The sequence below is a fragment of the Periplaneta americana genome, chromosome 4 (genome assembly GCF_040183065.1).
Source record: "Periplaneta americana isolate PAMFEO1 chromosome 4, P.americana_PAMFEO1_priV1, whole genome shotgun sequence".
Lineage (NCBI taxonomy): Eukaryota > Metazoa > Arthropoda > Insecta > Blattodea > Blattidae > Periplaneta > Periplaneta americana.
The window spans coordinates 206,270,067-206,296,155 of NC_091120.1; the positions used below are offsets into that span (position 1 = coordinate 206,270,067).

At 38.4% G+C, this 26,089-nt stretch overlaps 3 protein-coding genes across 11 annotated transcripts in view; 2 read left to right on the forward strand and 1 right to left on the reverse strand.

The window, feature by feature from the left end:
• Positions 1–12,281, forward strand: part of UGP (UDP-glucose pyrophosphorylase) — a 51,414-nt gene extending 39,133 nt beyond the window's left edge. For all 4 annotated transcript variants that reach the window (XM_069824890.1, XM_069824891.1, XM_069824889.1 and 1 more), the window contains exons 3-6: positions 261–725; positions 3,261–3,851; positions 9,685–9,789; positions 12,092–12,281. In XM_069824890.1, the coding sequence (XP_069680991.1) occupies positions 261–725; positions 3,261–3,851; positions 9,685–9,789; positions 12,092–12,199 (1,269 nt within the window). In that variant the 3' untranslated portion in view covers positions 12,200–12,281. The remainder of the gene's footprint in view (positions 1–260; positions 726–3,260; positions 3,852–9,684; positions 9,790–12,091) is intronic.
• Positions 12,282–16,174: 3,893 nt separating this feature from the next.
• Positions 16,175–23,999, reverse strand: LOC138698700 (protein Nazo-like). Of its 2 annotated transcripts, none has more exons than XM_069824893.1 (2): positions 23,808–23,999; positions 16,175–21,095 (listed from the first exon to the last, which is right to left on the reverse strand). In XM_069824893.1, the coding sequence occupies exon 2, from the start codon at positions 21,086–21,088 to the stop codon at positions 20,666–20,668; it is 423 nt and encodes a 140-aa protein (XP_069680994.1). In that variant the 5' UTR covers positions 21,089–21,095; positions 23,808–23,999; the 3' UTR covers positions 16,175–20,665. The 2 variants fall into 2 exon arrangements, with proteins under 2 accessions (XP_069680994.1, XP_069680993.1); XM_069824892.1 differs by having other exon boundaries at positions 23,727–23,884.
• A 766-nt stretch (positions 24,000–24,765) lies between these two features.
• The window catches only part of Hcs (holocarboxylase synthetase-like protein), a 29,567-nt gene continuing 28,243 nt past the window's right edge, over positions 24,766–26,089 (forward strand). For 2 of the 5 annotated variants that reach the window (XM_069824882.1, XM_069824883.1), the window contains exon 1: positions 24,766–25,309. In XM_069824882.1, the coding sequence (XP_069680983.1) occupies positions 25,008–25,309 (302 nt within the window). In that variant the 5' untranslated portion in view covers positions 24,766–25,007. The remainder of the gene's footprint in view (positions 25,310–26,089) is intronic. The other 3 variants (XM_069824884.1, XM_069824885.1, XM_069824886.1) reach the window with 3 other exon arrangements.

The window sequence follows — 26,089 nt, forward strand, 5'->3', positions numbered from 1 at the left end:
TCCTGTTTCACTATTTCAGCTGCTTTCAGTGTGTGCCTCCCTTTTTTGTTTGAGATTCCAAATTTCACTGCCATATACCAAGCTGGAAATGATATTATGTGTTAAATACTTTCATTCTGGAAGATTTTAAAATTAGGTTATGTTATAAAGTTGTGTAAATTTGGTTCTGTTTTTACTCCAAAATTAATATTTCCTCTGATGTCTAATTGTTTATATTGGCTTTGGAATAGATTTGTTTCATTATTTTTTTGCGTATTCAGGTGCGTGACTACAGCACCCTGCCGCAGCCATCCACAGACCAGGTGCACACGATGCTGGACAAGCTAGTGGTGGTGAAGCTGAATGGAGGACTCGGCACATCCATGGGCTGCCACGGCCCCAAGTCAGTGATACCAGTGCGCAGCGACCTGACCTTTCTGGACTTAACGGTGCAGCAGATTGAGCACCTCAACAAGACGTACAAGGCTAACGTGCCACTTGTGCTCATGAACTCTTTCAATACGGATGAAGACACCCAAAAAGTGATTCGCAAGTACAAGGGACTGCAGGTGGAAATGTACACTTTCAACCAGAGCTGCTTCCCTCGCATCAACCGTGAGTCACTGCTGCCCATTGCCAAGAACTGCAACATCGAGGCTGATATAGAGGCGTGGTACCCACCTGGCCACGGCGACTTCTATGAAAGCTTCAAGAACTCAGGACTGCTGCGCAAGTTCATTGATGCAGTGAGTCTCTTTGTATTTGGGATGGAGGGATGTTTGACTGCATTAATACAGAGTGCATTAAACTTTAAAACTTTAATGTGATTAAATTACATGGTGTACTGTTTGTGCGTAAAAATTAATACCACTCAAAGTTTATATTTTATTCCTAGACCAGCTTTGTTTTCAAAATCTTCCATTAATGGTACTGTCTACCTTGACATGTTGACTGACTTCATTGTTTTCCAACCAGATAACGTTACCATACTTCTCTATGTTGGACTTTCATACACAATGGTTACAAGAGAGAGTATTGCTTTGGTGGCTCAGAAGAAGTTGCTTCCACCTGGATGGTGCCATAGTTACTCAAGTTCACGGCACGTCGAACCCCAGACTCCCAGACGCGTTGCTTCTGCCTGGACGCTGCTGATTCACAAACCGAACTGGCTGTCCAAACTAAACTGGCTTCAGACTCGCAGGCTGCTCGCTTTTATTTGTTAGATCACACATTCTCGAATGTACTGTATCCCGAAGTTTCTCCAACAATCGACTAGAGATGTTTCTCCACTTCCGCCGCAGTCGGCCTCCTTCCCTTCTCACCCCACCCAGCGGCCAGCGTCTCGCAGCTTTCCCTCTCCTTTCCTTGCGCTGCCTTCCCGCGCGCTCTCCGTTCTGCCGGACGTGTGCTCGACTCCCGACGCGGCCAGGCTTTTCAACATGGCGCCACACTATGTTAACATAACAAAGCTGAATTCACACAAACAGAAAATGATGAGCACTAATCATCTTAGACTTTTACAGTTACAACAGTTGCTCAAAATGCCCACCATGGCGTCGACACACTTCTGAGTACGTTGAACTACTGTTCGAGCAACATTTGCGAAAGAGTCCGCAGCGATTGCAGCATATGCCGTTTCAATTTCTTCCCGAAGTGCTGCCAATGTAGCTGGTTTTCTACGGTATACAACATTCTTAAGAGTCCCCCATAGGTAAAAGTCCAACGGAGTTAGATCCGGAGAACGCAGTGGAAACTCAGTCGGACCTTTTTGTCTTATCCAGTGCCCTGGAAGATTGTCATTAAGGTACGTACGTACATTTTGGTGGTAATGTGGTGGTGCACCATCCTGTTGGAAGTAAAATTCCTCATTTCCATAGAGTGTATGAATGGCATAAGATGTTCAGGTACACTTGGCCAGTTACTGTTCCATCAAAAAAGAATGGTCCAATTAGACCCCTAGATGACAACCCACACTAAACATTAATTCCAGGTAAATTAACAGCCTTTTCCACAAAAATATGTGGATTGTTTGCACACCAGTAGACACAATTATGCTGGTTAACAGTTCCGTTCAACTTAAATTGTGCCTCATTGGACCAAACAACTTTCCATATAAAGGCCTCATCCTCTTGCACCATGTTCCGACACCACTCACAGTACTGCATTCTCCGATCAAGGTCATCTTCATTTAATTCATGCAAAAGTCTTGGGATGAAAACTTTCAACTTTGCTGTTTTAATAATACGACCTACACTGGTTCTGCTAATCCCAGTCTCATATGCACATTGCTTTGTAGATTTCTGCGGTGAGTGCTCAAAAGTTCCAAAACCATAGCCGAGGACGCGGGGCTTGTTGATGTGTGAGGTCTCCAGATCTGCCTTTGTAAACATTGCATACAGTAGACCTACATGAGTCTCAAATTTGTCACGAATGCGTGCAATTGTTAATCGCGTTGGTGGTTCTGTTCTGTACTCATGTCTCCATTGCCGTTGAACTTCAACAGCATTCTCGGTTATCCAATACCACTTCAAAATTTCTTTCCGCTGTTCAAACGATAATCTTGGCTCCATTTTGTTGTTGATTGATTGACCTGTTGCGCAGCAATGCTAGCGTAACGTATGTGAGTCTCATCTGTTTACAGAACATCATACCACATATTACTGTTGTTTTTCTGTCTAACTTCGAATATATTAAATATATATATATATATATATTTCCCCCCCCCCCCCCAGATTTCTGGCTACCAGGTCCCCTTAACAAGTTTTCCATTGCACAACATTACCACGCGGAGAGATAATAGGTTGAATGCACAAAAACTACATGCAGTATTTCATAATTACCGCAAAACATTATATTTGAAGTTATCTGATTATAGTAGTTGACCCATATGATATGTTAAATAAAATACGTGATTTGTGTCGTCATAATATGAGTGTTTATATGAATATGTAGGTTTAACACTTCATTTCAATGGACAGAGAGTTAGCTGAATGCAATGTGAACTTCTCTAACTTCCCACACAAAAAATTCAGGATCAAGCACTAAAGTATTGAAAATACAAAACTGAAGGTGACAATATGTTGGACTAGAATGTGTTTGCATTTCATGCTTCAATAGAATGTACCAGTTGAATCTTAGAGGTCACTGTGTTTGACAATTGTTGAGTGAAATTTTAAACATGAAGAGCGAGTTTGACAGTAATGTTGAATGGAATCTTAAAAAGATGACGACATGATTGACGCTATTTGCAGATGTGCTTGACATGTGGCGAATATTTGCAGGGCCGGGAGTACTGCTTCATATCCAACATCGACAATTTGGGTGCTACGGTGGACCTGAACATCCTGAACCTGCTGCTGCACCCAGCTGATGGCAATCCAACAGAGTTCGTGATGGAGGTGACAGACAAGACGCGGGCAGACGTGAAGGGTGGAACGCTCATCAACTATGAGAACAAACTGCGGCTGCTAGAAATTGCTCAGGTGCCCAAGGAGCACGTGGACGACTTCAAGTCTATTAAGACATTCAAGTTCTTCAACACCAACAACCTGTGGGCAAAGCTGGATGCCATTGAGCGCGTTCTGGACAATAACTCGCTCAATATGGAGATCATTGTCAACAACAAGTCGCTGGCAAATGGCCTCAACGTCATCCAGCTGGAGACAGCCGTTGGTGCTGCGATGAAGTCATTCGAGGGAGGCCTGGGCATCAGTGTACCACGTAGTCGCTTCCTGCCAGTCAAGAAGACATCTGACTTACTCCTCGTGATGAGCAACTTGTACAGTCTGAAGCATGGCTCGCTTGTCATGAGTCCAGAGCGCATGTTCCCCACTACGCCCCTCGTCAAACTGGGCGACAACCATTTCTCCAAGGTGAGTGCATTGGTGACGACTGATGGTGACATGGTGTAATTCCTTAAGAACTGCCTAACACCGTCCGACACTTTTGAGCTAATGGTGCCTCAGAGGCATAATGATCACCAACGCTTCTCTGTAAACTCAGGTACTGTATTGTCTTAGACTAGGGCAGTTTAATTTCACACAGGTTAACAGGGAGGTAATATGGTTGGCATTGAACTTCGGACATCAGTACAGAAGTTGAGCCTACAGTAGCGAGCAAAAGTATAAGAGCCCTGTTAGCTAAAACAGTATATTGAGAGCCGACTAAATTCTACTGTACTCAAAATACTACTGATTAAGTATATCATTGATGGTGTGAAGATAAACTTCTTAAGACTTTAACTATCTCTCTATCATTATTTTATTAGCAGCTACGGGATTTTCGTGATTTTTTTAATTTTGGCTTTTTTTTTTTACTTTAAAACACTCACTTAAGGAGGTTTAAAAATTCTGGCTTACCTGTATAGGGCTTAAACCACTGTCAGAGATCCCATGGCTTTTATCAAATCGAAGGAAATCAAATCCTAAAAATGTTATGCAAACCGTACAGAAAAATCAGACTCTGTTTTTTTCTCATTAAAAATTATTTATTTCATTACTTAACACTTTTCTCCATTTGCTATTTTGCAGTTTATTCTTTGACATCGTACCAGGCTTTCACGCTGCCAGGCATGGAATCTACTATGCTTTGCTGTAGTCACTCTCCCTATCTCATTCCATACTGTAACTATCTCATTTTTAAATTCTGCAAAGTTCGGCACTAGTTTTTCTTTTACAGTAGTCACCTTTCCCTATCTCAATCTATAGTGCAACTATCTCATTTTTAATTCTGCAAGTTCAACACTAATTTTTTTTACAGTAGTCACCTTTTCCTATCTGAATCCATACTGCAACTATCTCATTTTTTTAATTCTGCCAAGTTCGACACTAATTTTTTTTTTATAATAGTCACCTTCTCCATACTGCAGCTGTCTTATTTTTTAATTCTGCCAAGTTCGACACTAATTTTTTTTTTATAGTAGTCACCTTCTCCGTACTGCAGCTATCTTATTTTTTAATTCTGCCAAGTTTGGCACTAGTTCTTTAAGGATCATTAGTTCTAGCCTTCCATATATGTTCAATCAGATTCAGATCTGGTGATCTTGCAGGCCAAGGAAGAAGAGAATCTTATTTTCGGAAAGTCACCTAAGACTACTCCTCAACTTGTGATAGGGCGCATTGTCTTGTTGGTACCACCAAGTCATACACCAGTCCAGAAGCTTCCTTTTTGATGGTAGCATATAATTCTCCACAATTCCATTTTATTTTTTAGTGTTCCTGTTCCTACCCACGAAACTAAGTTCACCAGGGCCTCTGGATGTTCTCAGCCCATATCATAAATGATGCGCCTTTTGGACACTAGATAGAAGGCAGTCAGATTTATACTTTCCGCCCTTCTGGCATCGAACACAGGCCTATTGGGGAACAGTTTTATGCATAGCATTTCTGTCCTTATGCAACTCCATTATTCACCACTTAATATCTTCACCAATAGATCTTTTCTCCATGTTTTATCTCACTCTCACAACGGAATAAGAATATTAAACACGACTGGTTGCAATGGCGAGGTGTTGCAAGTTCTGTATTGTAGGAGGTCAAGTAAAAAGATGCATTCAGGAGGGTTGTGGTGAGAGTAACACTACCTGCTAAGTGCAAGGGATGAGCCAAACAAGTTTTTTGAGTACTGCAGAAAGAAGTGCACAAATTATGGAAAATACCAACCGTAAAAATGTAACTTTTCTCATTGTGGGATGCATCTCTATACCAGAATCGTCCTTGTAATTGTCATAAATGAAAGAAGTAAACCTGTTAAAAGTTTTTCAACCATAAAACAAGTGTTCAAGGTTTTCTTTTCGATTTTTTTTTTAATTCAAAATGTAAAAAAATCGTAAGTTACAAAAATAGCTCTAATTTTTTTAACTATGATAGATAAATTAATGAACCAAGTGTTAAAACATTTGTCCCAGAGTTTCTGTTGATGCATTATATTATTTGCATAATGTGTAAAAGTATTTATAAGGAAATCTTTCAAAATGCATTTTCAACATGGAGGGTCTGAAACTTGTGCTCACTACTGTATGTTGAAGTATGGTGGTAGATTATTTTGCACTTTTGTTGTGTTTATATGAAGTGTAAAGAAAACATTAGTCACTGCTGTGCGCCTCAACCCAACCTGCTGTAATTGAAAGCAGTCTTTATTATTTGCTTCTGGCTTGTTTACTTTCTTAATATGTATTCAAGCTGTAGGTGTTTTGCATCATATTTTCAGAATGGATTATGTCTCAATGTATGGATACATTACACTAACTGCTTTATTTCCCTGTTATAATTACTGCTTTGCACTAAGTAACTGTTGGCAGTTGAAGCCTGGCAGTGGGTAAGAACGGACTGTGCCATCAGTTAACTCCGCATGCTCTTAGTGTGGCCAGAGACAACTCAGTCGTGTAATAAATGGTCCCTGTGTTACTCTTCTTTCCATCCATTAGTGAAAGATATTAGAATAATGATTGTAGAGACCTCTGGTAGAGACGTGTTCCGAGCTCTTGACAATAAAGCCATTCTTGCTCTGCATATTAGGAGGAAAGGGCCGGACATTGCTGAAGATGATTCTGATTCCTTTCTTCCTGAAGACTGCACAATGGACAAAGTGATGAAGAAATAATTCCAATTTTGTTTAAGTGTTTTTGATAAACAGTCATGTCCTGTGAGTAATCAAAAGGGCACAACTGCACTTTTTTCGGATACTCAGGAATTATATTTTGTTGTACATTGAGACACTCCCATCTTTTATTATTTGAAGTTTTGTGGAAATTATATAATATTTTATATTGATATTTCGAGTTCATTAATGTTTTAATTGTTGAAAATGATGAAGTTAACATGGAGTTTTGTATGATTTTACTTTCTTCTTACCAAGATGGTTAGGAGCTTCTTCACCAGATAATCCACAGCGTGCTAGTACCCATTGAAAAAATTATCCTTTTATTAAGTTCATCAGATGGTGTGTAATTTTCCAACAGTCAGTTACTTTTAAGTGAAAAATTGGTTGTTGCAGCAATAATGGCTGCTTTAGAGTCACTGAGTATAACAGCTTGTTCAAAATAAGACATTCAGTGCAACAGATTTTCAAGTTTTGAATAGATGGCTGCAACCTTTCCATCAAAATTTGTAGCTCCATAACCTAAGGATTTATAAAGCGAGAAAAGTGGACATGTAGCACCAGCACCTGCTCAATTCTTTTGCACAGTAGAGGTCATTCCTTGCTACAGAATCTACTATGAATAGTTTCCTATTTTAGAACATCTTTTGGAATGCCACTTTTCTTGATATTTTCAACCAAGTCCAGATAATACTCTCTTTCTATGCTAAATATGTGTAAAATCGTTAATTTAAAATCTTATTGATCTGGTCTTCTATGTGTAATAGTTGGGGGTGTTTGAAAATGGTGTTAATTTTTTTTTTTTTAATTTGTTGAATTGAAATGCAAAATATGGTGTTTTGTGTTTGTATTCACGGCTGAATATTCTCGAGCATCAAAATGAGATTTAATTACATTATAATGTAGTCTTTAATACATTTACAACACAGTATTATACTGGTATGTAACTGGCAAAGTAAAATAGTAGGCCTATAATGCAGATGCAGTCCCCAGTCTATGCCTGTAGAGAATTGATTATTTGGTTTCAATTCTGGAAAAGAGAAAAAATAAATTCTTTAATATTTTTAAAGAATTCATGTAATATGACTTTTACTAGGTTAATGCAATATGCCCTTAATAAAATTGATTAATATAGCTTACTCAAATGCAACCATCGTGAGTACCTCTGCATTAGCTGCTATCGCTGACTACTAAGCTGTACTAGACCTCTCGGAGTCTGCATTAGAGCAAGGAAACCAAATACATCTAGCGGCAGCTGCTGCACATTCCTCGTGAGACCATTCTGGATTAACTGTACCTTCTGTATGGCAAGTAGCTCTGCTGCAGAATTTGTTTTTGCAGTGTTGCGGGACTCAAACAATGTTCTTGGCTGGATCCAGGATTTTCACCAAAGCTGATTATGAAGGATGTGTAAATTTTGTTTATAATGTCTTCAGTTGGGACGGGGGCAATTGAAGTTCTTGGAGAATATGTTTACTGTAGACACCATCACTTAACAGTTTGTCTCACTTCAATGACAAGCATTGCCATCATCAAGTGACTTAAATTCTGCATTGTCTTCAATATGAGTTGCCAGGTAACATGCAGACTTGAACCTTGTGGATATTGGCATTGGAAATAGAGCAATCATATCTTTATTATCTGAGTCTTCATGTTTTCCCTCAGAAATTGCAAGCATTTATTTTTCCTTTTCCTGGTGTTTAAGAAAGCATTCTTAACTTTAACAGTGGCAGTGTTCAAGGCATCCATCTCCTCTTCAAAGACATTACCGATGTTATTAACTTTATGTGCTCAAACTGAACGTGACTCAAGTTATCAACAAGACCTTGCAGTGTATGAACACACTTTGTCATGTACTTTGCCGAATCAGTTACGATAGCAACAAGATGCTTTCTTTCAACATTGTATTTCTGCAGAGTATCAAGAATAGCTTTGGCTGCATCAAAAATGACTGAAGCTGCTTCTGTGAATACCGAAGGCGTAATGACAATATTGATAATACAATTTCCATTCTTGTCAGTGGTTTCATCACAGAAGATGTAAATCTCTTTCTCTTTAATGTCACTTTCGATTTGTTCTATCTTCTTTTCTTCAACTAAAGGGATGTATTGTTGTCCGAGTCTGTTTGCTGAAGGTAGTTCGCCTGCACCACGCACATATTTGTTCATCCAATTTCTAATAACAGGCTGATCAAGTTTTTCATCCAGAATATTGGACTTCACAAAGGCCTCCCCTGTGTCCACAGTAAATTCTTGTTTTAAATCTTTCACTTGTTTCGCATGGTTAAGTGCTTCTTCTAAAGTTGCTATTCGAGATTCACTTGCTTGAACATCTGCAGACTTATGCTTCACATGCTTCTCGGACTGGCAGTGTTTATCTAAATGATAAATACAAAATTTGCATAGTAATATCTCAGCAGAAACAATTAACTCTTCAGATTTAAATTCCCTAGCTCTATCGGCACAACTAATACAATGCTTCAGCATAATTCCTTTTTCACCCACGCGCTATCACAAGAGGTAGATGCTGCTTACATACATACAAAAGATCTTTTTTCGGTTAGCATGCGTTCACATGTGTGAAGCTGTGACATCACGGCTCGAGCTGCTGCTTGCCAGCACATGAGCATGTGACAACACCTGACCATGCCATATAAGCACATGTTACCATATTATTGACAAAGATGGGCACTAAAATTCGCGTGAAAAATGATTGAGCATTACAATTCGCGAATTGAATGTTGTATAATTATAAAGTGTCAATATTTCGCGTTATTTTAAAAATTCGCTTTATTTCGCGAATTGAATTTACATCCAAACGGTTCTAATGCCCAAAATATGCTAAGATATTGCAAACAAAGGTATGAAAAGAGAGTTTTGTTTTTATCGCAACACCTCTAGTAATGGTATCTACCAACGTACAAGTCATGTATCAGATTGTTAATTTGAGACAGTGACTTAGCAAGTCATCCAACATTTTGGGTAGAGAGCAGTTCCTGACCCCAGACTGCACAGGGGTGTACAGCATGTTTCAATATTGCTATTTCCTCATAGTGCAGATGGTAGAGGTACAATTTCCCGTGTTCTATAAGGATGGCATTGCTTGCAGGTGAAAGAGTTCCTGGCTCGCTTTGCCAACATACCAGACCTCATTGAACTGGACCACTTGACAGTGTCGGGCGACGTCACATTTGGAAGAGGGGTCTCATTGAAGGTAAGATGCATCAACAATAATTTGGCAAATAATGCTGCCTCCAAGAGAAAATTTTAAAGTTGCTTGCTTTAGTGTCAAATTGGTCTTCCTCTTGATCTTTTGCCATTAAAGATATTACTGGAGAAGTATCAAAAAGTGCAAATACAAAGAATAGGTGTAGTTTGGACTAGTGATGAAAAAAGTAAATCACAGTGTTTCGAAGAAGTGGGTCATGGAGGTCGTTATACACAGCTGATCTGCTTGATTGGTCAGTCGTCAAAGAGAGTAAATGAGTAAGAGAAACAAACTAGGTATGGAGTATGGAAAGAAGTGGCCTGTTCATCTCTTCCTGCTTCCCAATGTAATGGTGTTTTATTACAATACAGATCATTTGGGGATTTTCTTTTATATCTGACTTATCGAAATTTTGTATAATAACTTTCGTATTTGAAAATAGAACTTCAAGTATTGTATACATACTTACTTACGACTTTAAAGGAACCCACCCTCACATAAGCCCATCAATCCCTATCCTGAGCAAGATTAATTCAGTGTCTACAGTCATATTCCACCTCCCTCAAATCCATTTTTATATTATCCTCCCACCTACGTCTCAGCCTCCAAAGATTTTTCTCCCTCCGGTCTCCCAACTAACACTCTATATGCATTTCTGGATTCGCCCATACGTGCTACATGCCCTGCCCATCTCAAACGTCCGGATTTAATGTTCCTAATTATGTCAGGTGAAGGATACAATGTGTATAGTTTTGCTTTGTGTAACTTTCTCCATTCTCCTGTAACTTCAATTATTGTATAATAACATGTGATTGCAATGTTACATTCGTCTGACTTTGACACTCCACATCATGCAGAGTTACAAGGTTGTTCAAATATAAATGGGACTAATTTGTTTTAGAAAGTACTGTACTACAAACTGACTTGTTTTACATATTATCCTTCAAAGTAATCCCCATGGACTTGTACACATTCTTTCCAGTGTTCTGGTAACTGTTTTATTCCCTTTTCCCCAAAAGTCTTTTGGTTGGGTGTGTACCCATTCACGAACATATGAGATCACTGTGTGTTATTCCCTCCATGTCATGCCGGTTTTAAGACGCCAAACAAATAAAAATCACTTGGTGCGGTATCTGGGCTGTAAGGTGGATGGGGCAGGGCAGGAGGTCCCACATCAGTTTTCTGGCATGTGAGGCCTTGCATTGTCTTGAAGGAGGGAAATCTGATTTCCTCTTGGACCGGATCTTATTGTTCACTTCTCCCGACAAAATGTTGGAATAATATTCTGCATTGATGGTCCTGTGTTCCGGAAGCTGAATAACTCCCAATCCCAAAAGAATGTTGCCATTACTTTTCCAGCTGAGATTGTCCTTGGTTTCTTGGGTTTTGGAGAACAGCTATGATCCACTCTTTCATTGACTGTTGAGACGCAGGAATGAAATAGTGGACCCACGTTTCATCAGTGGCGACTGTGGACTTAGAAATTGTTAACCTTCTGCTTCAAACCATCCCAGGAGTTGACTGCATACCATTTTGTCATCATCGGTCAGTGTGCATGGGACCCAACGAGCAAATGTTTTTGTACGATAGTTTGTACACTACAAACACTTATACTTAATATTGAAACAACTTCTTTTACACTAATGCGTCTGTTCTCCCATATAAGCACATTAGCACAGTCAATGTTGGTTGGGGTGATCAGTGTTTGCGGTTGACGAGTATGTGGCATGTTCTCTACTCTCTCTCTTCCCTCTCCGAAGTTTTTACACCATTCAAACACTCGGGTTCTGGAGAGACATGTTTCTCTAAACTGTTTTTCGAGTCCCTGGAGAATTTTTGATGGCTGGACTCCTTTCCCAGTAAGAAACTTGATAATAATGCTTTGTTCTATGCTAACTGGCACTTTCTGTTCACTCATCCCTCTAGCAGAGCTCAGACAAGACTGAACAAGCTCATGACTGTGAGGAAGGGGAGGGAAGCAATGTCCCCCTTCCAAGGTCAGTAATGTGCTGGATAGGGTTTTATGTTTGTAAAAAAGTCAGTCCCATTTATATTTTAACCACCTTGTATTTACAAGTTGACACTGTCTTTCTCTTTAGGTATTTACAAGAAATTCATCTTCCTTGTAATTTTATTTTAGAATCGTCTATATAAAAATCATATATAATAGCATACATTCTCTATTCCTTGATTTATCAATGTTATCCTACATAAGAATTCTTTCTGTAGTCCACATATAAATTTAGTACATAATTGCATTATTTGTGAAGAGGTTTCAACTGATGATGGCCTCTCCACTCTGTTACAGGGCACTGTAATCATCATTGCCAACCACGGCGACCGCATCGACATTCCCTCGGGAGCCATGCTGGAGAACAAGATTGTGTCAGGCAACATGCGCATTCTCGACCACTAGTCCATTGTGATTCTAGTTGTACTTTTATATAGTTTATATCTTGCAGAAATATAAAATACAAATATGTATATATTCACACAAATTGTGCAGCCAGAGTGTGCATACACTTCCTACAACCCCTGATCACATAAATATCAGCTTGATCATTCCCATGTTATGAAATGGTAACATAAGAGAACTGTCAGAGCCTCTACTGTTGAAAAGGCTTTTTTGTAACGACCGCTAGACAGAAGTACAGTTCTATGAAATTCCATAAGGGTTATAATGTGACTTTTGCAGTTGCTAGATGGCAGCATAGTGAAATTAATAAACATGGTTGTCTTGAAAGTCCATTGGCTGATCAATCTGTTATATGTGATCAGGGCTACGACTCACGAAAATTGACTGAATGTTCTTCCACACTGTCTTCAATAGTCCTGCCTTTATTGTTTCCTTTGACATCTGAGTGACTGTCTTCAATGTTCCTTTCTTTCTTGTTTTCTTTATGATGTCTGGTTTTGTTACCTGGCAGGGAATCCTTTCAAAATTCCAAATGGAATTTCTCAACCAAACCAAATCCATTTGGTCAGAGTGGTAAAAGAAAAAGAACCAAATTTTTAAAGCGACAGGAAGGTGAAACGTTACCTGCGTTTCGAAGCATATTGGATTACGTCTGCATTGTCAGATATTAAAGGTAAATGAGGATTTGATCTATATGGTGCAGTGGAAACAACGAAACAAACCAAGGTTGGCTATATGTTAATAAATAATTAGATATAATTGAATAAAGAATACAAGCAGACATAAATATATAATAATGATACAATAAATAAGTAAATGTGATCAAAACTAACACAGACTATAATGATAATAACCAATCCAGCACAGAACCTTCCAGAATTCACGTACAAATGTGCTCAAGTACAGAAGCTATAAACTATAATTCGGCTTCTAAGAATTAGAAAATATGATCCTGTACAGTACTTTACAATTATCAGTGGTCCAAATCAGTAAACGAGAGGAGGAGCCTTTCTACTAAATTATAAGGTATTTCATACGAGTCCTAAGTCACCAAACCAAATAAATATACATGGGTTGTAAATAAAGTAGTGGCAACACTGTTGGGAATGGGTCATGTGCATTTGCATGCGATACAAGACAACTAGTGGAGATATTGTTAATGTTAATGATAAAACCAGTTGCTATGACAACATGTTATTGTGCGTGATTAAATGTAGAGGACTATTTTTAACTGTTCTAAAGCATGTTTACTAAACTTGAGCACCAATCGTGAATAAAAATCGAGGTAGCCTGTGGTAGAAATGCACGCCAATGTTAATAAGGCTTACTTGAAGCTTGTACCAATGATGCACTACTGTACCGGACAGTTGCAAGATGGGTCTCTGCATTTTTGTATATGGGTCGGAATGAGACGGCACATGTGACTCTCACACGTTGCCTGTCCATTTGTGATGAACAAGTGGAATTAGTGCGAGATCTCCTTGCTGTTGACCATCACGGGACTGTACGAGAATTATCCATCAAACTGTGTGGCACATCCTGAAGAAAACCTCCACATGAGAAAAAATGCAGCATGCTGGGTTCCTCATAACCTGACAAAGCACAGAAGTGGCATCAATACGCAATAGCTCAACTCACCTACAGAGATGTATTCCTGCAATATATTGTTGCCTTGACGAGACATGTGCAAGCCTGAACTAAAGTGTCAGTCTAATTAATCACCAAGTGCGATATGAATCCTCTAGGGTGATAGTGGCATACGACAGTGAAGATGTTATCATTAGCATGCCGTATCTCAAGACCAAAATGTCAATGCAGCATATTACCAACATTTTCTGAGACAAAATCCACCTTTCATCTTGCATGATAATGCTCGTCATGTCAGCAGTGGCTGAATTGCTACAGAGATGGGATTGAGAAGTACTGGAACATCCTCCATATTCTCCTGACACGAGTCCTTGTGACTATGACTTGTTTCCATGGTTGAAAGAACCGCTTAGAGACGAGAGGTTTCCAGATATTGCTTCATGCAGTAGGGCAGTCCATCAAACAACCTTGCTAACAGCATTCAACGGTTATGGATTTGGCAAAAGATAAACACACTGGTGATTATATTGAAGGAATGTAAATGTATTTTTCATATAAGTTCAACAATATGTTGCCAATACTTTACTTACAATCCTCGTATATGTTCCCACTAGCCAGCAACCTCTGGCTTCCCATACTACGGATAATCTAGATGACGAGTGAATATGTCTTGGGATTCGCTGGCTCCCACCAGTGTACCTTTGCTGCTATGACGTAGTGGAGGAACAGGACATGCCCGTAACTAGCGCATGATGAGTCTGAGCCAGCTCAAAGTAATGTTGTTAGAAATGGAAGTACTATTAGACTATTTTTAGATTTACTAAAAGTTAACAGCATTATAAGTAATTATCATAACAAAAAAGTGGCCGTTTTTGTGCACTGATGTGCTGTTTTTATGATAATATCCACAAATATGAATATTTCTTTTTTCTATTTACAGTAGAACCTCTATTATTTGTGCTAATGAAGGAGGTGGGCGGAAAAAATAGGATAATCCGTACCATAAAAGATTTTAGTGAATAACGCTTACATTGGGTTTTTAAAGGGCACGGAAACTTCTGGTAATAAATGACTGTCTGTGGAAAGATAGGAATAGTGGAGGTCTCTATTTTAGATATACATACTTTACTTACAAATGGCTTTTAGAGAACCCAAAGATTCTTTGCCACCCTCACATAAGCCCACCATTGGTCCCTTTCCTGAGCAAGATTAATCCAGTCCCTACCAGAGTTACACTACTATATAATTTAATCATGATAGTTATTAAATTGCACACAGTTGTGACTCCAATCTCGTATTCTGAGATGAGCCACAGTTTCTCGATCCCCAAACTATTCAGTTATTTGCATTTTTTATACTTAGCACAACAAGATTTCTTTTGGTAATCGTAGAAGACTTTTATATAGAAGTTATACAGTATGACAACTCGAACATAGACCAGACTGTGTAAAGGTAAAGTCTTGTAATAAACCCTCTCTAATGTAATGTACAGTACTTCATATATTTCTGCAGCAAAAGAAAAGTGAGAGAAAGACAGATAATCCACCAGTCAGTTAATAGGGTGACGGATAATTGGGGTTGTACTGCATTTCTGAATGTCAAATGAACATGAACGTCTTTGAAACGTCTACAACAGAAGTGTTTTTTTCTTTCAATTTCTTATGCGAAGTTAAATGTTTAGTGTTTTTTAGGTAAAAAAAAATTGTTTAAAAATAAACTATAAATGTTACAGAAATAATTGAGGACCGTTTTTGCGAAACTTGTAACTGAAAAAACTAAATTTTACAGGAGAGACAAAACACTATAGTAAGCAAGTTTTCCTGTATGTCTTATAGCAGAAAGCAAGTTTTGAAAAAACGATTACACTTTGACACATTACAATGAAGAGAAATAACCCAATTTTACTAAGATGCTTTGAACATCATGTAGAGGCCTGCCTTATGTTAACGAATCCATCAAAATCTCAATTTTGCAAATTTTGCAGTTAGCAAGTTTTGCAAAAACGGTCCTCAATTGTAGTTTATCTTGTTCACAAGTATGAAAGACAGTAGCATGCAAAATTTTACTGTGAGATCTTACAAACTTAGAGTTATCAACTGAATCTCAGCTGCTTGCGCCAGAAACCAAGTTGCAGATGTCTCATATGAGATGATCCACATGCCACCAGACATGCGTTACATGAACGCTTGCAGGACTTCCTCTTGAAGAGAAGTAAAACTCTGAGTAGTATGTCACAGATTTATGCCAAGCAGCAAAAATCTGTCCACTCCTTTGCAGTCTGTGTTGAATTTTGATACTGAGCATCATTAAGCAGAAGGAATACTAAACTACAGCAACAAAAGATGGACATGCCCAATAGCAAGTGCTGTGATAGAATGATGTACGAGATTGTTGGTAATATAATATTTATTTTCGATGTCATAAACAATATATTATTTACAATCAGAAGACTGACTTTGAGCAATAATCAGGAACATGAATATAGATTCAGTTGAGCCATTGTCTTGTGGATTTGCAGAACCGTGTTCAAGGATCTTGGTCTATTACAAATCTTATAAGATCTGTATAATTTTCTTCATCACAGAATATTAATTCTCCGCTGTCTTAACATGCTTTCTGAAAAGAATGATTTTTATATTATTATTACAGTGGCTGCAAAGGAACTCTTCTGTCACCTGATGGTACATCCAACTCAATTCAGTTCTCAGTAACACTCACAGTGCACTTGTTTTCAGAATGCTGAGCACTGTCGTCACATGATGTACATTTCATGCATGCTGCGCTGCCCCTCCCCCTTATCTGAATAAAAGTTGCTCTATCATTACATAAAAACAGTGAACACAATCCCAAATTTTTCTGAAATATGATACCCAAATCTTAGGAACACAGGACTGTTCTGTACTTATGAAAGGAACTTCTGGCATGCATAAAGTTTGCAGAAAATCTCTGCTCGGTAAATAAGAGCAAAAGAGCATAGTTCTTTGTGCCAGAATACTGCATATGTCCTTTTATACTCTACATCATTTTAACTCAATTTATGCTTAAAACAGAAATGTAAAATAATTATATATACATTGATTTACTGAAATCCTATATCCTCAAATGAGGCTGACTTGTACAGAATCTTATAGAGTACCTGCTTCAGAATTTTATTTATGTCGAAATAGTAATATTTCATCAAGTCACGGGTAAACTTGGAAACAGAACCTCGTTTACTACAATATTATATGGCTTGCATTGTATTGCTGGTCTGTTTTTGTGAAAGGAGGTAGTAACAGAGGAAAGTGTAACATATGTAATAACTGACTTGTAAAGTGGTAACTATACGCACAACAGTTAACTTATTAAGCAGATCTCGGTTAATTATTTTTACCTGTAGCAAGCACTACTGGGACTAGTCTTGTTCTGGCACCCATTTTCAATTTATCGTACATGGCAGGTATCATTACACAAAGAAGTTTGTGAATCAACATGTTCTCATTCTTTTCTACAAGTTGCTTCCAGAATTATCATGAGGACATCTAAATGGAGTAATGGCAGGTCTGGACAAAGAATTCTGCTTTTACTGATCTTTATTACTGAACAAAAAAAAAAAAAAAAGACTTCTATATGTAGTAATTAGTATACGGAGCCAAAGGCTTTTTCCTTCAATGGAAGCTGCACACGGGATATTTCCTAGGTCTGAACATTTGATAGCAGCACTACACCTCACGAGTTTGTATTGCGTCAAGATGTTAAAAGTTATTAGGGACACACACATATGCAGACAAACAATTCATTAATCTCTGAGACAATGGCATCAAACTGATACTCCAGCAGTGACTTATAACACAAATCGCAGTAAATACCAGATGCTTTGTTCAACTGCTCAAGGAATATGAACTTTAGAACTAAGCCACAGTTGGTGGGACAACACATATCTTTCTTGTATTGTATATAACTTTGGTTGTCATATCATGAGTCTTTCTTGTGCCAGTTTTGCATGTAATCGAGTGTGGTGCTAGTTTGACACATTTTTTGCTCTCTGCATAGTTCACTGTAAGAATTCGATATAATTTAGAACAAAGAGTATTCATTTATGACTGTTATGTAGAAAAGCGTTCTTACAAATCCTGGAAGATGAAATTATCCCAGAATACACGTTCCATCATCACAAACAATTTTTAATGTAGTGAAAAAATTGTGAACACATGGTATCTTACAGACAAAAGTAAACAAGACATAGGCCCAATTCTGTTTTAACAGAGGAAAAAATTGGTGATATAGGGATCTTTGCAACAATTAGCACAGCAAGCAATATTTTCAACATGACTGACGCATTTTAAAGAGAGGAAGGTGAACACTTAGTTTGTCTGATGTAATGATGATCATATTGGCGAACACTGGACATAGTGTAATTACAGTGAGTACAGTTATGAAAACAGTAATTAGCATGTGAACGGCCCAGTACTTATGTGAGCTGTTGAAATGGTATTAGTAGTCTTGTATAATATGTAAACATTGAATTTACAAAGAACATTAGGTCTCCTAAAGCTGATCCAACCAACATACTGAATATGCGATCTATGGTACTGGTATGAATACAAGCAAAATTGAGTTTTTGATGTTTTGACGCCACTAGTGCACTTTTTAAGGAGGTTATTTTACGACGCTTTATTTAGCGTCTGAATGAGATGAAGGTGATAATGCTGGTGAAATGAGTCCAGGGTCCAGCACCGAAAGTTACTCCGCATTTGCTCATATTGGGTTGAGGGAAAGCCCCGGAAAAAAACTTCAACCAGGTAACTTGCCCCGATCAGGAATCGAACCTAGGCCACCTGGTTTCGCAGCCAGACGTGCTAACCATTACTCCACAGGTGTGGACTGCACTTTCTTATTTCAGGTATTGATAACAATGAGATGCAAAAGTAAACATGTATAAATGTTGGGAGCTGAGTTATTTCCATTTACATCTTCATTTTTGATAGCCTGTGTTAATTTATTAATACTGATATTGGCTTTTAATATTATGCATAAGCATCTTCAATTGATTTGTATTTAAAATATAGGTTAGATATTAAATGATAATATTTATATTTTACGATTTGCTAATCATTTTCAAAATAACAAAATTTTGAGACTCCAGAAAGAAAAAGAGATCTTCCTAATCACAAGGAATATCTTAACAGAAAATCTTGAAACAAAAATATGGTGCAATGACGACCAAATATAAACAATACAAATCTTTCATTGAAACAAATCAAGAGTATTCGTTAAATCCAAGAGATGATACTAAGAAGTTCAAGTTTTATAATTATGTAGCATTAAATTTTCTCAATAAAAAGTTACTACAAGAGATTTTTAGTTATGACCATGTCTGTGACTGTCTTGCAAAGAAAGTGGAATAAAGCAATCACTGTTACTTCTCTGTGCGTCTTTTGTCACTGTTACAAATAACATGCTGTATCCACTGCTACAGAATGAAGTAAGCTAACATTTGTCACCATAGTCACATTGAATAATATGCCCTGGCAATAATTTTCCTAGGATGAGTTGCTTTAGCCTACATTTGCTTAAGTCAGAACTTTTCATTGCTTAGTGATCTACCAACGTAATGAATATAAATTTATTTATTTTTAACTTCGATTTCATTATAAATGTGCATACACACACGAGCTACTAAGTAATTTAGGAGACAAATTATTATAATATGAAAATGGCACAGGCCAATCTTGGGCCATTGAAAACAACAACATGTTAAATATACAAAAGTAATGCGTCCATTTCAAGTATGCACATTGATTGTTGTTCAATCAGGGATGTGATTTCTTGTAGTAGTGGAAGGTATAAGACCTGCAAAAACCTACTTAAGAATGTGCAAACAATATGGTATCAACTGTACGGCAGACTGTACCAACTTCCAAAAGGGTGTTGATATGTTTAAAAATGGTAAAACGAGCTTTGTGCTTGAGCATGAAGAATGCCCAGGAAGATCAGTCCAAGTTTAGTGTTAAATAAATACAGATAAGATAATAAGAGGAAAGGTAGGAATGTAAAAGTTGAAGATACGCCAGTAAAATTTCACGTAAATATAGGAACTGTGCACTAAATTATTCATAATCGCTTGAAATACCAGAAAATTTATTAGAGTCCCAAAGGAGCTTAGAGATGAGAACAAAGAAATGGGGATATAAAGTGGTCCGAAAATAGTTATTTGGCTGAATGAAAGAAATTATGACCTGTGATGAAACGTGGATACATCATTTCCAGCAAGAATCCAAGAGACATAGTGTCCGTTCTCAGCTATTAAGAAATTCACATCTCAACCATCTGAAGGCAAAGTGACGACAACTTAAGATGACGATCATACCGTGTATAGCAAAGTGAAGCCAAGACATCGTGAAGGGGTTAGACGAGTTGTAATTCTTCAGGATAGGCTCTGAGGTTCTGCCACATGTTTGCTTCTATGACAGACACTCAGAGGAATAAACAAATGAAGACAAGAGTTCAAGACTTCCTACGACAGCAAGATTAAGATTTCATCTCTCCAGGAATTTGCTTGCAAAATAATGGGACAATATATACTGTTGTAGGGGAAGAGGAATAGAATGAAAAATGACAAAGTTACAGATTTATAAACTACGTAACTTAAAACAGTCTACTCGATTATTCTGATTCTTTCTTCATTTATGGAGTGGCTGAAAAAAGGCGAACCCAAATCTACCAACATGGATACTGCCATATTTCGATTTCAGCATCCTGTATTCCTCTGATATATATGCCAAGTAGTCGCCACACTCAGTTCATTTCCATGTTTGCTTGTTGGCGATGCAGACTGCCTCAATACATTACAGGGTCCGCATGGATTACAAAACTGTAAGAAAGGCTCACGAAGTGACCTCAGTCCATAATCTGCAGGCTCATCTCATTCTGCAGGAAGAGGAACACCTCGCGCAGCACAGCCTCCTTGGCACCAGGGTTGCCTAGCAGCAGGGGCAGCAGCAGAGCCACGTCCTCCACGCGCAGATCCTCCACCACTGCCGACACGGCTGCCGCCAGTCGCTCACGCTGGGCGTGACTCATGTCCTGCATGATCACTTGAGCCACTGGTTTGAACTTGTCTCGGCTCATGAAGGCTGCCGCACAGCCGCCCAGAGTGGCCCCAATCGCCAGTCCTGGCGGCCCCATTACCAGACCTCCAATTATCGTCGTGGTGCCTGCTACACAACCGCCCTTGAAGGACTCCCGCACACACACACGAACATTCTTGTCCTCTGTCAACTGCGTCACCACGTTGAGCAGTTCTCTCGAGTTTATGGGCATCCTGAAACTGGCGTCAAAAACAGTAGCGAGTTATGAGAATTTATGTTGGCTAGATGGGAAAATGGATGATGTCGTAAGATTGACGTCATCAGATATTGTGATTAGTTTTTAGTGTTTGCTGGGAAGTACTGAGCATTTTCTAATGATGGTTGGTGTATTAGTTTATTTATATGGGTGTGGATTTTGGTGGTTAGGTTGATACAAGTGTATTCTTTATTATCTGTTGTTTTCTTTTAATTAGTTTATTTTACGACGCTTTATCAACTGCTGTGGTTATCTAGCATCTGAATGAAATGAAGGTGATGATGCCAGCGAAATAAGTTCAGGGTCCAGCAACGAAAGTTACCCAGCATTTGCTCTTAATGGGTCTAGGGAAAATTCCAGAAAAAACCTCAACCAGGTAACTTGTCCCAACTAGGATTTGAACCTGGGCCCGCCAGGCATGCTAACCATTACTCTAAAGCGGTGGACTGGTTGGTATTTATATATCCTGGTATAGCAAGGGTTTCGATGATAAGTAAGCCATTATATTATTTCTTATATATGAGATCACATACATAAATTTATTGGCTCCAATATGTAAATCGAATATCAAACAGAATACCAAAAGCTAATTATATAGAGCCTAAACTTTTAATTTTATTACATTTTTGCTAGATTATGAAATTTCCTTTCAATTATTCATAAAGTCTGGAAACATAATATATTACAGCCTGGGCCCTGTTTCATAAAGCTGACAAGTCCTACAATCATGACAATTCTGTAGCATTTCTTACCTGCTTTGACAAACACAATTTGTGAATTGTCAACAGTGTTTCATAAACATGACATTGACAAATAAAGTACCGGTATGTGTAAACATGTAACATCAATAGCAAATTATTTCTTCATATTCATTTCATATTTTTATAAAAGTAATCAATATGAGACGAGTTGATCGGATGATCTATAATGCACGTGATTATTGAATTTATTAAAAATTAGTAACCACTGTGTGCCGTGCACGCCGGCTCGACCTACTCGACATTGGTGTCATCTATTCTGCTGGAAATTCCTATCTCTTTTTCCTATTGGCCAGCATTGTATGATGGTATACAAGAGAGGGGGAAAGCGAGGTTTCCTGGATAGTTAGGTTGGATTGCTACAACACTCGGAAATCTGCCTCGCCGTAGTCACGTGGTTAGCAGTGATAGTATGTTAGAGTTCATAATCATACTACTGCAGTAGGCTAGTGTTACTGTACCAGTCAGGTAAGTTACTTCTGTATCTGTAATACGTAGCACAGGTCGAAGAGCTCACAGTGGAAGATATGTTATTCTTACAATGATGGTACACATTTGCTCATTTCTCAGAAAATATTAAATTTAGGGCCCATGTTTGTAGGACATTTATTTCTTGTTTTGATGCATACTACATCCTCTCTAAACACAGGAACCTTTTTTTTTTTTTTCAGAATACCCTATATATGTTAACAGAAGAGGATCGATTGTCCATTCCCATGTTTATTAACAGAGAAGCAGTTATAGGACACAAAAGTCACAAGTACAAAACGAGACTGCAGTGACACTCGAGAGGTCCCCTAGTAATTCGCCCTGGACCTCTAGCATGTTACGTCGGTAATTAGTAATAAGTGGAACAAGTGGGGGGTGGAGGCTACAACAGTGCATCAGAATATACAGATATGTAATATGCGATTTTATCTTGAAAGGATGAATCTTCAATCTCTAGGCACCACACAGCAGAAAAAACTTACTTAAATAATTTAAAATAATCTCAAATTAATAGCATACCACCCTAGACACAATGTGATCACTATGAATGCTGTTCACACTCATCTAACATTTTGGCACCAAAGGATTCCTTGAGATTCGCTCGTGTGACTAGTGTTGTGTTGAAACTTGCCTTCGAGTCACGAGGGATGACTGACGAAGATATATAGATATTATTTCCAATTTAGCAGCATTCTTCCGTCCGTCACGTGTATACAAGTCTTAACGATGTGCGCAGTTACAGGAGAGATTTTGATAAAACCAAATTAATAATTTCTTTGTAAGTTCCAATTATCTGTGATTAAGGTTAAGGTTAGAGTACCCACATGAGTATGAACTGTAACAATCTGCGCTATAGTTACAAGTCTCATAACTGACATTATCATAATAGCTTTGATGACAATGCGTTGAAACAGAGGGCACATGTAGGCCTATTTCAATTCATAACGCTGGTATAAACATTGTCCAACTAAGCTTAATCACAGTTCTGACAATCTGCGCCCAAGTATATTATTTTACTTATCTGACGTAAGCCCGTAAATAACATTATCATAATAGAAATGGATATATTATTTTATCATTACTTTATTTATTACTATTATTATTATTATTATTATTATTATTATTATTATTATTATTATATTTTAATGTACCGAAGTACATATGATGTTTCCATGCATCGTATAATAGAAATTGTTTGTCTTGAATTTAGGAAGTAATGTTCGCCAAACAGATTAACAAATAATGTAGATAATAATTTTATTATGGTTGCTGCGAAATTGACTAAGTTATTATGCGAACCATATAATCCGGAATTAATATTGTTACTATAGTAGTTTACATTACAATAGCAATTTTGACTTATTTACCTGCGGAACACAACAATTAAGCCAAAACTTGCGTCCGTCAACTCTTGTGGGGAATCCCAGTAACTTTCCTCAAAGCATTACCTGGCATCTTTGTAGTAATGAAGGCTCTGAGTAATGGCGACCTGAAGAATCAGCTGGGCTAGTTGCCAACTCCACTTTGCGAGAAACCACTACACGCTTAAAGAACTCACTAAATATGTCATAAAACCCACCAGATTTTGTTCCTATAGATATAGATTATTTTGCACATAATTGTAAATAATGCACAAATAAGATACAATAGTATGAATAATCATTAAAAATTATAACATACACCACACACATTATACACTGTGATAATACTTTCAACCCACTTCTGAATTTCACCAAGCAAGACATAGACCCTAATACTTGTGACAGACTACAGTCACTAATCACATTGATGACGCGAACTCGGTAATTCTTTTTATTTGATTTCTTATTTGATACCTCTTTGTACTGGAAAACCTTATAAGTAGTAGTAATGCTGAAATGTTTTCGTGTCATTAAGTTCATCACGCGCCATTATACGTAAACGCTGTCAGTAACTTTTTGGGTCGTATTGAATTAAGAAAACATTGATTTGTTGTAGGTCTAGCAACATTTGTCAGTATTTCCATACATTTATAAAATCTTTTCAGCAGTTGCTTGATCGGAGGAACAACGAAAGAAACGCGCCGTCATCGAATTAATTTCTCACTTCGTGTATTAAGACTTTGTTCTATTTTCAGTTCAAGCCATTATTGGGTTGTTATACAGTTAACTGCAGAATACATTGATAACCATCTAATATTGCAAGACAAGTATTTTGAAAAGATAATGGCCATCGTCGAAAGAGTCGTATTTTATATGCAATCTGCCTTACAGATGTGTTTGAGAATTATTGCAAAATCACTCAAAATTTCTGCTGACAAAATAAACTAGATTTCCTACCCATCGTTTAATGAATTTTAGCCACTGACAAAAGGACAAAAAAAAACTAGATTTAGTGGGTAAACCACCGTGTTGGCGACATTGTAGCAGGGTTTACCACCAGACATGCGTAGACTACCGCTTCGGGAGTCGTGCCAAAATCGGTGCGGCGCATCGCAACGCAACTAAGAAACAATGGCGATTTAACCAAGGTGCAGTGCCAAAGTCGACTTTGAAAGAAGGGAATGGAGAGTTATGATGCTGAACAACATCGGCATTGTGAACCACAAACGAATGTAGCATGAAGCAGTGGGCGGGTTGAACTCGTTGCACAGTCCTAACCTTCCGGACATGTTGCTGACGCTATACTATGTGGCTGCCACCTGGGTGCAGTCTTGGCGCTTGAGTGCCATGCGTGCCAGGATCACACAGTTGCTGGGCTGCCAGGGCAGTCTCGTGCTTTACAAGGAACCCCCTGCCGATCCCTCTGAGGTGCAGGGCCCCTTGATGCTGGGTGTAAGTTCCTCCTGTTGCACCAACAGGGCGGATGCCCGTGTCGGCGACCTGCTGTTGTATGCGGACGGCAAGCGCGCATGCTCCGTGTTCCCAGAGGTGAGCATGGCAACAGCGTGGGCTTCGCCCCAAACGATCAGGTCAGTGATGTAAACATGACAAAGAAACCTCATGAAATGGGAAACTATGCATACCTACTGGTGTTTCGATAACTTTCACGTCCTAAGTCTTTTCTTACACGAAATCTTTTATGAGTAGGGCCTATTTGATACTGCCTATAAGGTATATGGAATGAGTGACATTGGATGTTTAAATGAAAGTAGGATGGTAATATTCGCGGTCCTGTACAGTGAGTCCCAGCGAACGTTCAGCCGACCAGTGGCATGACCCCCTCCCCGCTACTGTCACTGCTTGCATCCGCGGACTCATGGCGCTTTGCCGGATTAAAACTTACGTACCGTACTATGTCAACATTCGGTTCGGCTAAACTAACGCAGCGTTTGTTCCTAGTAGGTACTCCAGTTCCACATCTTCAGCTGTCTCCTTGGTAATACCAACATAACTTTGGTGGCATTATGAAAGCTTCACGCTATGCCTTGCATATACGAATTTGTGACAGGTTAGGTTAGTTCAGTATTTTGTTATGCCTTGCATATACGAATCTGTAACAGGTTAGGTTAAGTTAGGTTAGTTTAGGCTTTTATTATGCCTTACGTACGGATTTTCAAGCGCTGGGCAAAGGTCCGTGATTTTTTTGTTTTGTGATGTCAGTAGTGGCTGATTTTCCCTTCCGCAATCATCAAAACAAACCCAGCGCTAGTTTCACCTTCGATCCTGACCTTTCACACAGTAGTGTTGCCCATCTTGTGTGATACATAATTCATAGGCTACCTTACATCATTTACAGAATCTGTTCCATT